Consider the following 13,183-nt stretch of genomic DNA (forward strand, 5'->3'; position numbering starts at 1 on the left):
ATTCCTCTCATCTTTGATGCACGCTGAGCGTCTCGCAAGTGGAAAATGAACAGGAAGCAACTCACCACGTGGAGCATAACGCGGGACGACTTCCAGATAGACAATCGACAGGAGAGAAATCAGGGGCGAGACGATGAGAAAGTTGATTTGCGGCGGCGACGCCGTCAGAGTGCTCACGTTGTACCAGTTGGCCACTGCTGCGCGTTAGTGACGCCCGTGGTGAGCGACGAAAGGCGAGTTGGACGTACCATAGGCCGACAGGACGAGCACGGCCATGGCCAGGAAGGCCTGGACGACCCTCAGAGGAAGCATCAGATTAATCGCCATTTTTGTTCTCGTAGGTTTAACTGCGTATTGGTTTTGTCTTATCGTAAAGCGATCGCAACGTTTCCCAATTTTTCTCCAGCGAACTCAACCGGCAAGCTCACTTTTGGCGAGTAAAGATGTACAACGAAAGGAGAATCGTCGAATACGAGAGCCCTGCTCAACGAGGTTGATGGAACGAGAGGCGGGATGAGGAATATGGAAAGAGAGGGAGGTAAAGAGAGGAGGAGACAGAGATGAGAGAGAATGAAACCTGCAAAGCGCGGGAGTCGAGACGATAGATAATCACGACAATGCCAAGCAGTTCCTCAGGGGGGGCGGCGGCAGTCGAGACGCTTTTGTCTGGTGGGAGGACCCCCGTCGTCTGTTTCGTCACTCGGGCGGTATCGTGCCCCCCTTACTTACGACTTCTGGGCTGAGGGGGCGCATAAGGCGTGTGCACGCACGCGGTGCCGGATGGCCAGGTTTGAGGGTCAACCCGAAACAACGCACTTGTCGGGGGCGCGCCCATGCGTTTGGGGACCCAGCGAAGATGGGATGGGTGATTGGCGGGCGGGCTGCCTGACTACCAAATTGCCTCCATGCTATGATCGCTGCATGTTCAAGCGAGTCGACGTCAAAATAGCAACATGGCAGGGTTGGTTCAAAAGGTACGGCATGCGCTGCATCGACATTCAGGGGAGCATGCTCTGTTTCGACCTGCTCATTGTCTACCTAAGGTATGCAGGACAAGCACCGACCCCACCAGGCCGAGCTCCGATCAAGTCGGCAAGTTTGACTGTCAGCCCTCAGTCGTTCATAAGGACTCGACTCAAGTGCGATGCCTAGATGGACATCGTCTGAAGTTTGACGTCAGGACCAGTTTCAGCATGCCAAGACGATGCGCGTCGGTCTTCAGGTTTTTGGTCTAAATGATCGGATGGCCAGATGGAGACAGATGGAGAGGGTTGCGAGAGCCGATCTTCCGGGTTAAGAGAGAGGGAGGGAGAGACGTTCCCAGGTTTAGAGACCAGATGGCGGGCTGGTTCGTCTTGGCATGCCGACGATGTGAGGGCGAATGATGGAAGGAAAATGGGAGCGTACATGTATATGGGCGGGCGTTTTACCTTAGACATTGCCTCCTGGTAGGATGGCCTCGAAAGGGAAAGGTTGCTTTAGCATTGTTCAATCCGACTTCCCATTATCAGGTAGGTACGCAATGGTTGACACCTCGCGGTACAAGATTGATACGCAATGGTTGACACCTCGCGGTACAAGATTGATACGCAATGGTGGCTTTGTGGCTCAACCAGGTGACCCACGTCGCCGAACGGCACGACTGCGCGCGAAGAAAGCGGGCAGCTGGAAAGCCCGGCAAGCCCGGCGCCCGGATCGGAGGAATCGGATGGGCGATCATCGGGGTCTGGTCGCTTGTGGCTCGTCGGTATTGGCCAGAGAAACCGGGGCGAGCGGTGCTCAAGACAGATAGATCCTTGCATGTGAAAGCTGGGGTACCTCATTTCCGGTTGAGGGTCAGCGTAAGCACGATTTCTAGCTTCTCTCATTCGCTGTTGGATGGTTGAGGATTGGAAGGACGGCCGTGGCTGAGGTGAGAGGATTTGGCATTGAGCAGGCGAATAGAGAGGCATCTCGTGTCAGCTGAGCGAAGGTTGAGGATGAGTCAATCTTCTTTATGTGCCTGTAGTATTGAGCAGAACGGTACCTGGCTTGCTTGGTTGCCTGGTAGGTAGCATCCCGGTGATCTGGCCCGCATTACCTACGAATAAGGCGGTACGCAAGGTCAGCAAGCCAGGCGCGGCGTAAGGGGTAGCAGCACTGAGGGTACCTAAATACAGTGCTGAAGACTGCTGTGAAGCCATTCGCTTACGGGTGCCTCTCGCATGCCAAACATGTCAACACAAGACATGCATGCCGACATGGATTTCAACATGGCGAGCTCGCAACGACTGATCAGTCATCTTTCTCTCGCACCTCGCACCTCGCACCTCGCACCAGAGACAGCGCCTCGGTTTGCCACGGGGAACAAGCACCAGGTTGGGCCTAGGGCGACGGCTACTCTGCTGTACATATACCTTGGTCACACAGGGCGCAGTGCGGAAACCCCGGGCTCTGGCGGGGCGCCCACAGGCCCACTGTGGAGGTGCCGAGGCACAGCTGAGGATTGGTCCTGAGCTCCTCGGCCTTCACGTCGTCCAAGGAAAGCAGTCCGAGCCTTCGGAGCCTTTCTCCTCATTTCATCTCTGTCCTTCCCCATCTTCAACTCCAGGTCGAGAAGCCCTCCATTCATCGTCGCCCAGCCCATCATCGTCCTCTTCTTCCTCCTGTATCTTTTCCATTTTCGACACAACTGAGCACCCCATCTGCAGCCATTGTGCTCCCCACGCTCCGTCTGCGACCATCCCCTCCTCCTCCTCCTCCTCCTCAAGGCCCCCTCCCTAAGCATCCCATCACCACAACCTCGCCAACATGGCTCCCGCCGTCGACACCACCGCGCTCATCAAGAAGCTGTCTGTGCCCCCGCCGCCCGGCTCTCCCTATGGCCTACCCATCCCTGGCTCCGAGAAGGAGGGTCGTTCCGCCATCTACCGCCACTGGCGCGCCCGCGACGGTCCTCTGATGACAACCCTCGACCCCAACATCCAGACCATGCACGACACCTTTGAGGCTGCCGCTCAAAAGTACCCCAACTGGCGCTGCCTCGGCCACCGTGCCTGGGATCCGGCGACGCGCGACTGGGAGAACAAGTACACCTGGATTTCCTACAGTGAGGTCGCCGAGCGCCGCAAGAACTTTGGCGCTGGTCTTGTCGAGGTTCACCGCGAGCTCGGTGAGACCCGAGAGAAGTATGGTGTCGGCCTGTGGTCGCCGAACCGCCCCGAGTGGCACATCACCGGTACGTTACAATGGCGAGAGACACGGAGTGCCATGCATGGAAAAAGTGTGACAGAAATGCTGATCTCCATATCCAGATCTCGCTGCTGCCTCGCAGTCTCTATATACCGTTTCTCTCTACGAGACCCTGGGTCCCGAGACCACCGAGTACATCATCAACCACGCCGAACTGACCACCGTCGTCACCTCGCTGCCGCACATTGCCACCCTCCTGAAGCTCGCTCCGAGACTGCCCACCCTCAAGGCCCTTATCTCGCTCGATGTCCTCGATGCCGGTGAACAGGCCGGCCACTCCAAGCTCTCCGTCCTGACCGACATTGCTGCCAACCTTGGCATCAAGATCTACTCCATGGCCGATGTCGAGGCCATTGGTCTCCGCTCTGGCCGCCACATGCACCCCCCTCGCCCCGAGGATCTCCAGACCATCAACTACACATCCGGCACCACCGGATTCCCCAAGGGTGTTGTCTTGACCCACGCCAACGCCGTCGCTGCCGTGTCCGGCGGCAGGGCCTTCTCTACCGTTTCTCACGTCGACATTCACCTGTCCTACCTTCCTCTGGCTCATATCTACGGCCGCATGATTGATGCCATTGCCCTGGCAGAAGGTGCCAGCATCGGCTTCTTCCGCGGCGATGTCCTCGGCCTCGTCGATGATATGAAGATTCTGCAGCCCACCGGCTTCATCTCCGTACCTCGCCTCTTCAACCGCTTCAACTCGGCTATCAAGGTGGCCACGGTTCAGGCCGACGGCTTCAAGGGCGCTCTGTCTCGCCGCGCCATCGACACCAAGAAGGCCTCGATGAAGCTGCCCGCTGGCAAGGCCCACAACACGCATTTCCTCTACGACAAGATCTGGACCCCCAAGGTCAGGGCGGCTGTCGGTCTCACCAAGGCTCACAGCATGATCAGCGGCAGTGCTCAGCTCGACCCTGAGGTCCAGGAGTTCCTCCGCGCTGCGTTCGGCAACAACTTCATGCAGGGATACGGTCTCACCGAGTCGTACGCCGTGTCCTCTATCCAGCACAAGACAGACTTCTCCACCGGTAACATTGGCGCCCCTTGCTACTGCAACGAGATCTGCCTCGAGTCCGTTCCCGACCTCGAGTACAACGTCACCGACAAGCCCAACCCTCGCGGTGAGCTGCTTCTCCGCGGACCCAACATCTTCAAGGAGTACTACAAGAACCCCGAGGAGACGGCCAAGGCCATCGACGCCGAAGGCTGGTTCCACACGGGCGACATTGCCGAGGTCGACAGCCTCGGCCGCTTCAAGATTGTCGACCGCAAGAAGAACGTCCTCAAGCTCTCCCAGGGCGAGTACATCTCCCCCGAGCGCATCGAGAACGTCTACCTCGGCAGCTCCAGCCTTCTCGCCACGGCCTACGTCCACGGCGACCCCCAGCAGTCCACGCTCGTCGCCGTCTTTGGCATCGACCCCGAGAACTTTGCGCCATTTGCGAGCAAGCAGCTCAAGAAGACCATCGACAAGACCGACACGGCCGCCCTCAAGGCCGCCGCGCAGGACCCCAAGGTCAAGAAGGCGCTGCTCGCCGAGATTGACAAGATTGGCCGCAACCACAAGTTCAACAGCTACGAGCGCGTGCGCGCCATTCACCTGGCCATCGATCCCTTCACCATCGACAACGAGCTCCTGACACCGACGTATGTACTCGCGTGCTTTCTTGACAATGAGACTTTTACTAATCATGTCGATGCAGGCTCAAGCTCAAGAGACCGCAGACGGCCAGGGCCTTCCGCGCCGAGATTGACCGCATGTACACCGAGGTTGAGGCCGAGACCTCGACCAAGGCCAAGCTGTAAGCGGCGCGTGGTGTCGCCATGGAGTTGGCTGCAACGGAGCTGCCATGACCAACATCGTATGTCGGAAGTTGTTGAAGCTTGTATCATATCCGATCATAGTCTGAAATTTGAGCGTCACGCCCTTCGATTGGCACATTCATATTCGTTGTCGTGGTTTTGCTGTCTTGTGCGAACCAAATTGCGTTGTGCAAAAACATACACGCATGACGATATCGGAAGATCTGGGCTGTTTGTCATGATTACAAGTATTCTGCATTTTTAACTTGTCCCATCCCATAGTAGCTGACCTGATTCAACCGCAAATCGCCAAACCCGCACCCCCGATAGATGATACATTCCAGTACGTTCCCGTTTCGGCCCAACCGCCCGCCGACGCGATGTCGCTCCCCGTCGCCGCAGTCGAGCTCTCGGTTGAGGAACTCCCAACCGCTGCCGATGTGCCCTCGCTTCCTAGCGATGTGCTGCCGCCGCCGCCTCGGCCGGCCGCGCCGTCGCCGCCATGGCCACCGAGCGGTGGTGGTCCGTCGTCGGCGAGACGGAGGGATGCCAGCGCGTCCGAGAGGATATCAGCCACGCGCCTCGCCATGTCCGACTTTTTCCCCAGGTAGAACAGCGTCCGGATGCAGTCGTCAGCGCGCTCGAGGCTGTTCCACCCTTCATGCGGCCCGCCCCACGTCCGCACCAGGCCGTACCGTCGATAGCTGTCCGCCTCCTCCATGATCAGCACCGCCGCCCGCGAGAAGGCCCTAATGAGGATGATGGTCCACGGCTCGGCGAGGACGGTCCCCTCATTGACGGCGTGGTGGAAGCCCGGCAGGTGCGGCTCCGTGCCCGCCGCGCGGGGCGTCGCGACGCCCGCCAGCTCCGCCAGCTCCCTGACGCTCGTCTCCCGCATGGCGGCCACCATCCTGGCAGCGGCGCGCCTGCGGCCCGCTGACGGCAGACCGAGGCCCTCGTCGTCAATCTGCTCGACGAGGTCGGCAAACATGAGCACGGCGAGGTGCCAGTGGGCGGAGATGCAGAAGAACCAGCTCCGTATGCGGCCAGGCACGGCGTCAAAGTCGCGCAGCAGGTCGCGGAAGAAGGCGCCGTGCGTGACGTTCCAGTATCGATAGAGCGACGTCGTGGCCGCGAGAGTCTCCTCGATGCGCGCGCCCGTCTGGCCCCGCCGGAGGAGGGACTGAAGGTAGGAGACGTGGCGGTACAGTAGGACCTTGACGGGACCTGAGCGCGTCACGGCCTCGGCTGCGTCTTCGTAGGAGCACGGCCAGCGTAGGCGCTGAGAGGGCGCCTCTAGCGTGTCTTTGATGAAGAGGTCGACATGCCACCTATCATTTTCTGCTTCGCTGGGCGGGAGGTCGTCGTGCTGGCAGTCTTGGTCCGTCACCGTCACGGGACGCTCGTCCATGGACGAGGAGAGCGTGTCGAACATGACGGCGAGCCAGTAGAGTAATCCAACTGTCGTCTCGTTTTCGGGTGTCATGATATGCAGGGCTTGGGTCGTGGCACGCCCTTGTGCCTTGGCTGCCTTTTGGCTAGCTGAAATGAAGCGAGACTTGAGAATATGCATCTTTCGAGTAGCCCTCTCAATATAGACGGGAGGACCGTCCCTCGAGATGGCGCGCGCGATTCTCGACATGATTGACCCCGTCTCGAAGGCACCATCCGGGGTTCGCGCACGCTCACGCTCGCCGAGAAAGTCATCGACGTCATCCTGCGCCCATGGCCTCTGCGCGAGACCGAGTACCATCTCAGCAGCTGCGACCCTGTAACACTCAATGTGTTCCGTCTCCTGCAGCGCCTTCTTGGCCTGGTTCCAAAAGTAACGCTGCAGGTCACGATCGAAGCTCTCCTCAACAAGCTCGTCAAAGGTCTCATCCGGTGAGGCAAAGCGTGGGACTGGATAGGTTTCGCCTTGTCGCCGGCTTCCCTGCGCCCACTGCGTAGCAAACGCCATGATGGCAAAATGGAGCGCTCTGTCCGCAGATCGGCCTTCTAATGCCGTCATTCTCACCAGGCCCGCGGTCTGCGCAGCGCGGTCAAGTTTGACAGTTCGGTGAAATATGCGGTTCGACCACGAAGGCCCCCACTCGGCGAGTCTGCGTCCTTCGTCCCTGCCGCGGGCGTCTTTGTAAGGGCATGTCACTTCGGTGAGCCAGCAGGATAGGCTGTGTTCGAGCACGTCATGGTATATTTGGAGAAGATTGGTAGAGATGAAGCCGCTGTTGGTTCTGGAGACGAGGGCGTTGGAGGCGCAAAAGGGGGACAGTGAGGGGCTCGAAGGCCGGCGGTTCCGTCTCCGGCGTTTGTATGCTCGCTCCCCTGGTATTTCTGCTGGAAGATCGGACATTTCTGAAAAGAGGGGCGATGAAGTCAAGTCTTGAGGTGAGTGTTCGAAGGGATTTGTGAGTTCTGTGGACCCGGAGACGCTGACACGGGCGTCACAATCAATGTCTGGTTGCGGTAGAGGCCAGACGAAAGGTACGTGGCCGGCCAAGGACTCCCGGAATGGTACTCCAAGCGTCCCTGAAGCTGCAGGGTCGATTTCTGTGGTTGCAATGTCGACAGGTTCAGGCGTCCCTGCGTAAAGGTTCGGTTCAAAGTTCAAGAGTAGCATGTCCTGCGGCTGGGTAGGAAAGTTGAGAGGCTCGCCCAGATCGATAAAGGCCACAGCTGGATCAACGGGAAGACTTGTTTGGAGGTTGGTCCGTTGCCACGAAGCCTCGCTTGCCACCTGTCCAAGGCATGGTTCGTTATGTGCGAATGGCTCTGTTGGTGTTACATGTGGAAAGCGACTTGCATGATCGAGTCCAAGGTCACCGCGAGAGGCTGCTTCAATAGCACTGGCAACTTTGAGTTGTGACCATGCCCATTCAACGGTACACGTCTTGTTCGTCTTTTGACAGTAGGAACATGGTCGAACCTTGGGTGCTGGGTATAAATCAGCGATAAGCGTTACAACTTGGGATAGGACTGTCCGGAGTCCGATTCATCGAGGGATGCGAGGCACTCACGTTGGAGACTTTGATCTAGGTGAGATATGGCACTGCCGGGTGTCTGCTCTGACAGTACGAGTCGAGGAACGTCACAAGCCCTCTTGGACTTGCGACATTGGTCGCAGGCATTGTGATATTTACGCATCCCCAAGCGCAAGGTGGTATCCAATTACTCTTGGCAGTGTAAATGTGAAGGGGGACAGACGAGAAGACGCGAGTAGGGTTCATCCCACCAAGTCAGGGGAGGAAGGCAGGAGTGGATAAGGGAGACGCAAGACGGGGCAGGCATGACCTGCGGCCCCCGCCTGAGTTGTCACCCCCGCATTTTGGCTCCGCTACCCCGGACCCACCCTCGGCAGACCCTTCCAGACAACCCCCCAGGAGCTACTACTGAACTAGGACCTGCCCTGTTTCTCTTTCCTCTTTGCACTTGTTTCACCCAGGCAACCAGGCAGCTGTCTCGGGGAAGGGGGCAGGTGCAGCGGGGAAGGCAGGTGCAGTGGGTACCACTTGCTGTTCTTCGTGGTGTCGAGCGCTCATAATCTCCGCTTCACCATTGCCGATGATACAAGAACCACCGTCTAGACCGACCGAGGCCGTCTCACACGCATGGCTCGCTGTTCACTGAGAATCATCGGTATTGAAGCATTGAAGATTAAGACAAACTCTTTTCTTGACTTCTGACCTGAACAGATTCGCCAAACATCACACCATCACGCCCGAAGAGCTTCATACGCCGCAGCTTCAACCCCAACCCACAGATTCAGAACCTTGCCATCAGCAAACGGCAGCAGCTGCGTCGCCACCATGCCAGCGATGCCATTCTCGCGGTCACACCACCACCACAGATTCGCCAACCCAGCCCAATGTCCTGTGCCCTTTGACCTGCCAGTTGCGTCTGCATTCGGCATCATGAACGTGATGCCCCAACCCTGAGGCACGTTATCGGCCGTCGGATACAACTCGCCCATCGGAAGTGTGAGGTCAGGCTTTGCCGCCGGGATCCCCTGGCGGCTGTAGTTGGGAAACTCAGGGATCTGGTTACGGAACATCTCATCGACCGTCTCCTTGCGCAGTATCTGAGCTCCACTTCGTGGGCAAGTGCCATCATTCAGGAGAACGGCCAGGACCTCTGTGCGGTAGCCGTTAGTACAATGTCTGCTGCATGTCTGGTCACCGGATGATAGACTCACTGCAGTACTCCTGCGGTCTGGCAAACATGCCGGCACCACCGCTGTTGAATACGCTGGCAACCTCGTCGCTATTGTTGGGGTCGATCACCAACGGCAGCCGCTGGAGATGGTCTCTCGGTCTCAGCGTGCCATCAGTATCCCTCTGATGCATGTACGCCAGCCTTGAGCGCATGTCTTCACCGGGAATCATCGACATGTCGACGATTCCGAGCGGCTGAAATAGCCTCTTCTGCAGGAATTCGTTCAATGTCAGGCCTGTCGCCCGCTGCAGCGCTACGCCTGCCCAGTCGATACCAACGCCATACTCCCATCCCTCGCCAGGTTGGAAAAGCAAAGGCGTCTTCATGTCCTCGAACCGGCCTGAGAACTCGTCCACTCCCGCCGGAAATGCCCAGTCTCTGAGTCGCTCGTTGAAGAAGGTATATCCGAAACCTGCCGTGTGCGTAAGGAGCATCCTCAGTGTGATACTCTTCTTTTTAGCCTCAAGGGAGCCGTCCGCCCGCAACACCTTGAGGTCCTTGAGCTCTGGACACAGCTTCTCCAGGTGATCGCCATCATCAAGCTTTAAGATTCCCTCTTCAACAAGCTGCATACAGGCGATGCCGGCGAGTAGTTTGGTGCAAGAGGCGATCCAGAATATTGAGTCGAGAGCCATGGGGTCATTGGAAGCAACGCCACGTTTTCCTGCCGCATGGGCAAAGAGCTCCTTTCCGTCTTTGCCGATTATGACAACCGTGGCGCCTGGGATGTCAGACTTTGCGTCAGCGCAGGCATTATCGACGATTGCTGTGAGGCGCTCGACGGCTTTCGTTTCAAAAGGCATTTTCAAGGTATGAACTCCTAAGAGTGAGAGTCTGCACAAGTGGCGTAGAATAAGCGGTCAACGGAGAAGAGAGATTCAAACAAGCAACGCTTTCAACGTCATCCTCTCGGATCCGCAAAAAGTCGAAATATATACCATCAGGCCAACAACAGCACACTGTGAGACTCAGACACATCCCCGAACAGTTCCCCCGCACAACTCCAGACTGAACCCCCGCAAAACGCCCACAACGACGCTGCATCACTGACTCGTGACACCAATACGAAATCACTGTTACCGTAATCGGCCAAGCGTGCGGCGCCAGCTCCGCAACACCTCGGACAGAGGGAGCCGCAGCCGCGGGGCTTGCGGTGGACGTCGTGCATGAGATCCACCAGGAGCGTTGGCTTTCTGCGGCTGGCGATGTGAATGCCATCCACCAAAGGCGTTGTCATTTTGCGGCAAGCCGTCCGCAACAGTATCACTGCAGAATGCGAGTATCGCAACTAGGAAACTCTCGGTGCTACGGAGACGCAATGACCCCGCGATGGGCATTTGTGTCATGGAGGCAGGGGGCACAAGCTCGCTTGGCACGAGCAACTTGCCTGGTACAGGCAGGTATAAATGAAAGAGTCAGAATGCTCGCCAAGGGGGTATTCCAGTCGAGAACAAGCGGATCAACACTGTACGACTTGGCTTAGAATCATCCACACACGAAAACTACACAAGCAAATCTTCGAAAACCTCTATGAATCATGGGCGAACCACTTGCCAACCGTAAGAAGTTCAACACTGAGCTGACGGACTACTCTTCCCAACATGCTGAGAAAACCGGGCCGTACGCCGAGAACCTGGAAGTTGATGCCCTCATCGTCGGTGCCGGGTTCGGTAAGTGGACTTGGCCCCGGGTCTTGACCGTACACCTACGCTGATGCTGGTGGATCCAGCTGGCATTTTCATGCTCAAGACTCTCCGGGATCGGGGCTATAAGTCTGTGATCTTCGAAGCTGGTAACGACACCGGCGGCACATGGCGATGGAACTGCTACCCTGGCGCCGGCGTTGACTCAGAGGTGCCAGAGTACGAGTTTTCGTGGCCTGAGGTCTGGAAGGACTGGAACTGGTCGAGCAACTACCCTAGGTACGACGAACTTCGAGCCTATTTTGACCATGTCGACAAGGTCCTCGGCATCAAGAAAGACTGCGCCTTCAACACGGTTGTTGTGGGTGCACACTTTGACACTGCCACCGGTCGTTGGAACGTTCGCACGGCGGATGGCCGAGTGACCAAAGCCCGCTTCCTCGTCCTCGGCACCGGCTTTGTGAGTCTCCAATGCTTCACGTTTATCATGACCCCGATGCTGACTTGGTGTAAAGGCCGCCCGACGCTACATTCCCGACTGGCCTGGCATGGACAAGTTCAAGGGCGTGGTCCACCACTCCTCGTTCTGGCCCGACGAAGAGGTCAACGTCAAGAATAAGCGCTGTGCTGTCATTGGCACCGGCGCCTCGGGCGTTCAAATTGTCCAGAATTGGGGTCCCAAGGCCGGCCAGGTTACTGTCTTCCAGCGTACTCCGAACCTTGCTGTGCCCATGCGGCGCCGCCAGCTCACAGTCGCCGAGCAAGAGCGCGCCAAGGTCGTGTACCCGGAGCTGTTTAAGCTACGCGAGACGAGCTTTGCCGGGTTTCACTACGACTGGATCGAGAAGAACACCTTTGACGACACGCCCGAGCAGCGCGAGGCCACGTACGAGCGAGTCTGGGCAGAGGGCGGCTTCCGGTACTGGGTGGCGCTCTACAAGGATAACCTGTTCAACCCTGAGGCCAACGAGGCCTCGTATGCATTCTGGGCGGAGAAGACGAGGGCGCGCATCGGGGACCCTCGCCTGAGAGATTTGCTTGCGCCCTTGGTCATGCCGCACTACTTCGGTGTCAAGAGACCTTGCCTCGAGGATGACTACTTTGAGCAGTTCAACCGCCCTTCAGTCGATCTAGTCGATATCAGCAAGAACGGCATCAAGGAGTTTACCGAGACAGGGATCACTCTCGAGGACGGGACACATCAAGAGTTCGACGTCATCGCCATCGCCACCGGCTTTGTAAGTCCTAGTCCGTTCAAGAGACGTGTATCCCAGCTGACTTTGGTGCGCAGGATGTCGTGACAGGAGGTATTTCGGCCCCCCTGAGGCACGATGCATATCCGTTTGAGAAGTTACGTGCTGAAAATCCCCATAGTCATGACGCAGCTCGGCCTCGAGAGCATCGATGGCAACAAGCTCCAAGAAGAATGGGTCTCCGGTGCCAAGACATACCTCGGCACCACCGTCAGCGGCTATCCCAACATGTTCCATATCTACGGCGTCCATGGTCCAACCCTCCTGAGCAACGGCCCGTCGACAGTCGAGGTTCAAGGCCGCTGGATCGCTGACATGATTGACAAGCTGCAGCACAATGATATCCGGTACATCAATCCCAAGCCCGAGGCCGCTGACAAGTGGAAGGAGCACATCCTTGAGCTGAATAACGAGTCGTTGTTCCCAACGACGCGATCCACCTACATGGGCGGAAGCATACCCGGAAAGAAGGTTGAACCTGTGTGCTACACGGGTGGTATTCCTGCGTATAAGATTGAGATACGCAAAGCGCTAAACAGTATGGAGGGCTTTGAGATCGTCAAAGGGTGAAAGTTTAGTATCGGTCCCCCTGTATCTCGTCAGTCAGGCCAATTCTGGTCACTAGCTCTCTCACACAGTGCGCCCCTGTGGATACCGGTTGAGAGGAAATTAATGTACTATCGCATGGTAGCCATTAATCATCTTCTCAGCTTTTTGCATCAGAAAGATCGTTATTAGGGATGCTCTATTCACCTTCTGGTTGTTAAGAAAAGAACGCGTCAAACCTGTAGCACGCGACACGAGAATGCTACACGACAGCTGGGTGGGGTTTCCACGACCACACGGGCTGTGGCGCTGCCAAAGCACAAGGTGGCTAGTGTCACATTGTATTTTCTCGACGAGGGTCGAAAGCCTGTCACGACATCTTTAGCCTGGAAAAGGGATCTAGAGAGGATCAAAGTTAATCTGCTAGTGCTTCATCCAAGAAGGTCAAGGGGTCGAATACTACCAAGACGCTGACACGGACTGACGTCATGG

General features: G+C 57.3%; 4 protein-coding genes across 4 annotated transcripts; 2 read left to right on the forward strand and 2 right to left on the reverse strand.

Annotated features, from left to right (window-relative positions):
• Nucleotides 1-2,790: 2,790 nt before the first annotated feature.
• Nucleotides 2,791-5,040, forward strand: VDAG_03940 (long-chain-fatty-acid-CoA ligase; the record flags this gene model as incomplete). The annotated part of the gene is made up of 3 exons (XM_009654024.1): nt 2,791-3,217; nt 3,294-4,881; nt 4,938-5,040. 3 exons carry the CDS (start codon nt 2,791-2,793, stop codon nt 5,038-5,040), a joined length of 2,118 nt encoding a protein of 705 aa, XP_009652319.1.
• Nucleotides 5,041-5,332: 292 nt separating this feature from the next.
• VDAG_03941 (regulatory protein alcR) lies at nt 5,333-7,390 on the reverse strand (the record flags this gene model as incomplete). Its single annotated transcript, XM_009654025.1, has 1 exon — nt 5,333-7,390. The coding sequence occupies one exon, from the start codon at nt 7,388-7,390 to the stop codon at nt 5,333-5,335; it is 2,058 nt and encodes a 685-aa protein (XP_009652320.1).
• Nucleotides 7,391-8,749: 1,359 nt separating this feature from the next.
• VDAG_03942 (beta-lactamase family protein) lies at nt 8,750-10,052 on the reverse strand (the record flags this gene model as incomplete). Its single annotated transcript, XM_009654026.1, has 2 exons — nt 8,750-9,168; nt 9,230-10,052. The coding sequence occupies 2 exons, from the start codon at nt 10,050-10,052 to the stop codon at nt 8,750-8,752; spliced, it is 1,242 nt and encodes a 413-aa protein (XP_009652321.1).
• Nucleotides 10,053-10,786: 734 nt separating this feature from the next.
• On the forward strand, nt 10,787-12,715 carry VDAG_03943 (cyclopentanone 1,2-monooxygenase; the record flags this gene model as incomplete). Its single annotated transcript, XM_009654027.1, has 4 exons — nt 10,787-10,919; nt 10,979-11,352; nt 11,408-12,130; nt 12,278-12,715. The coding sequence occupies 4 exons, from the start codon at nt 10,787-10,789 to the stop codon at nt 12,713-12,715; spliced, it is 1,668 nt and encodes a 555-aa protein (XP_009652322.1).
• Between the last annotated feature and the right edge of the window lie 468 nt (nt 12,716-13,183).

This window comes from Verticillium dahliae, genomic scaffold (genome assembly GCF_000150675.1).
Source record: "Verticillium dahliae VdLs.17 supercont1.6 genomic scaffold, whole genome shotgun sequence".
NCBI lineage: Eukaryota > Fungi > Ascomycota > Sordariomycetes > Glomerellales > Plectosphaerellaceae > Verticillium > Verticillium dahliae.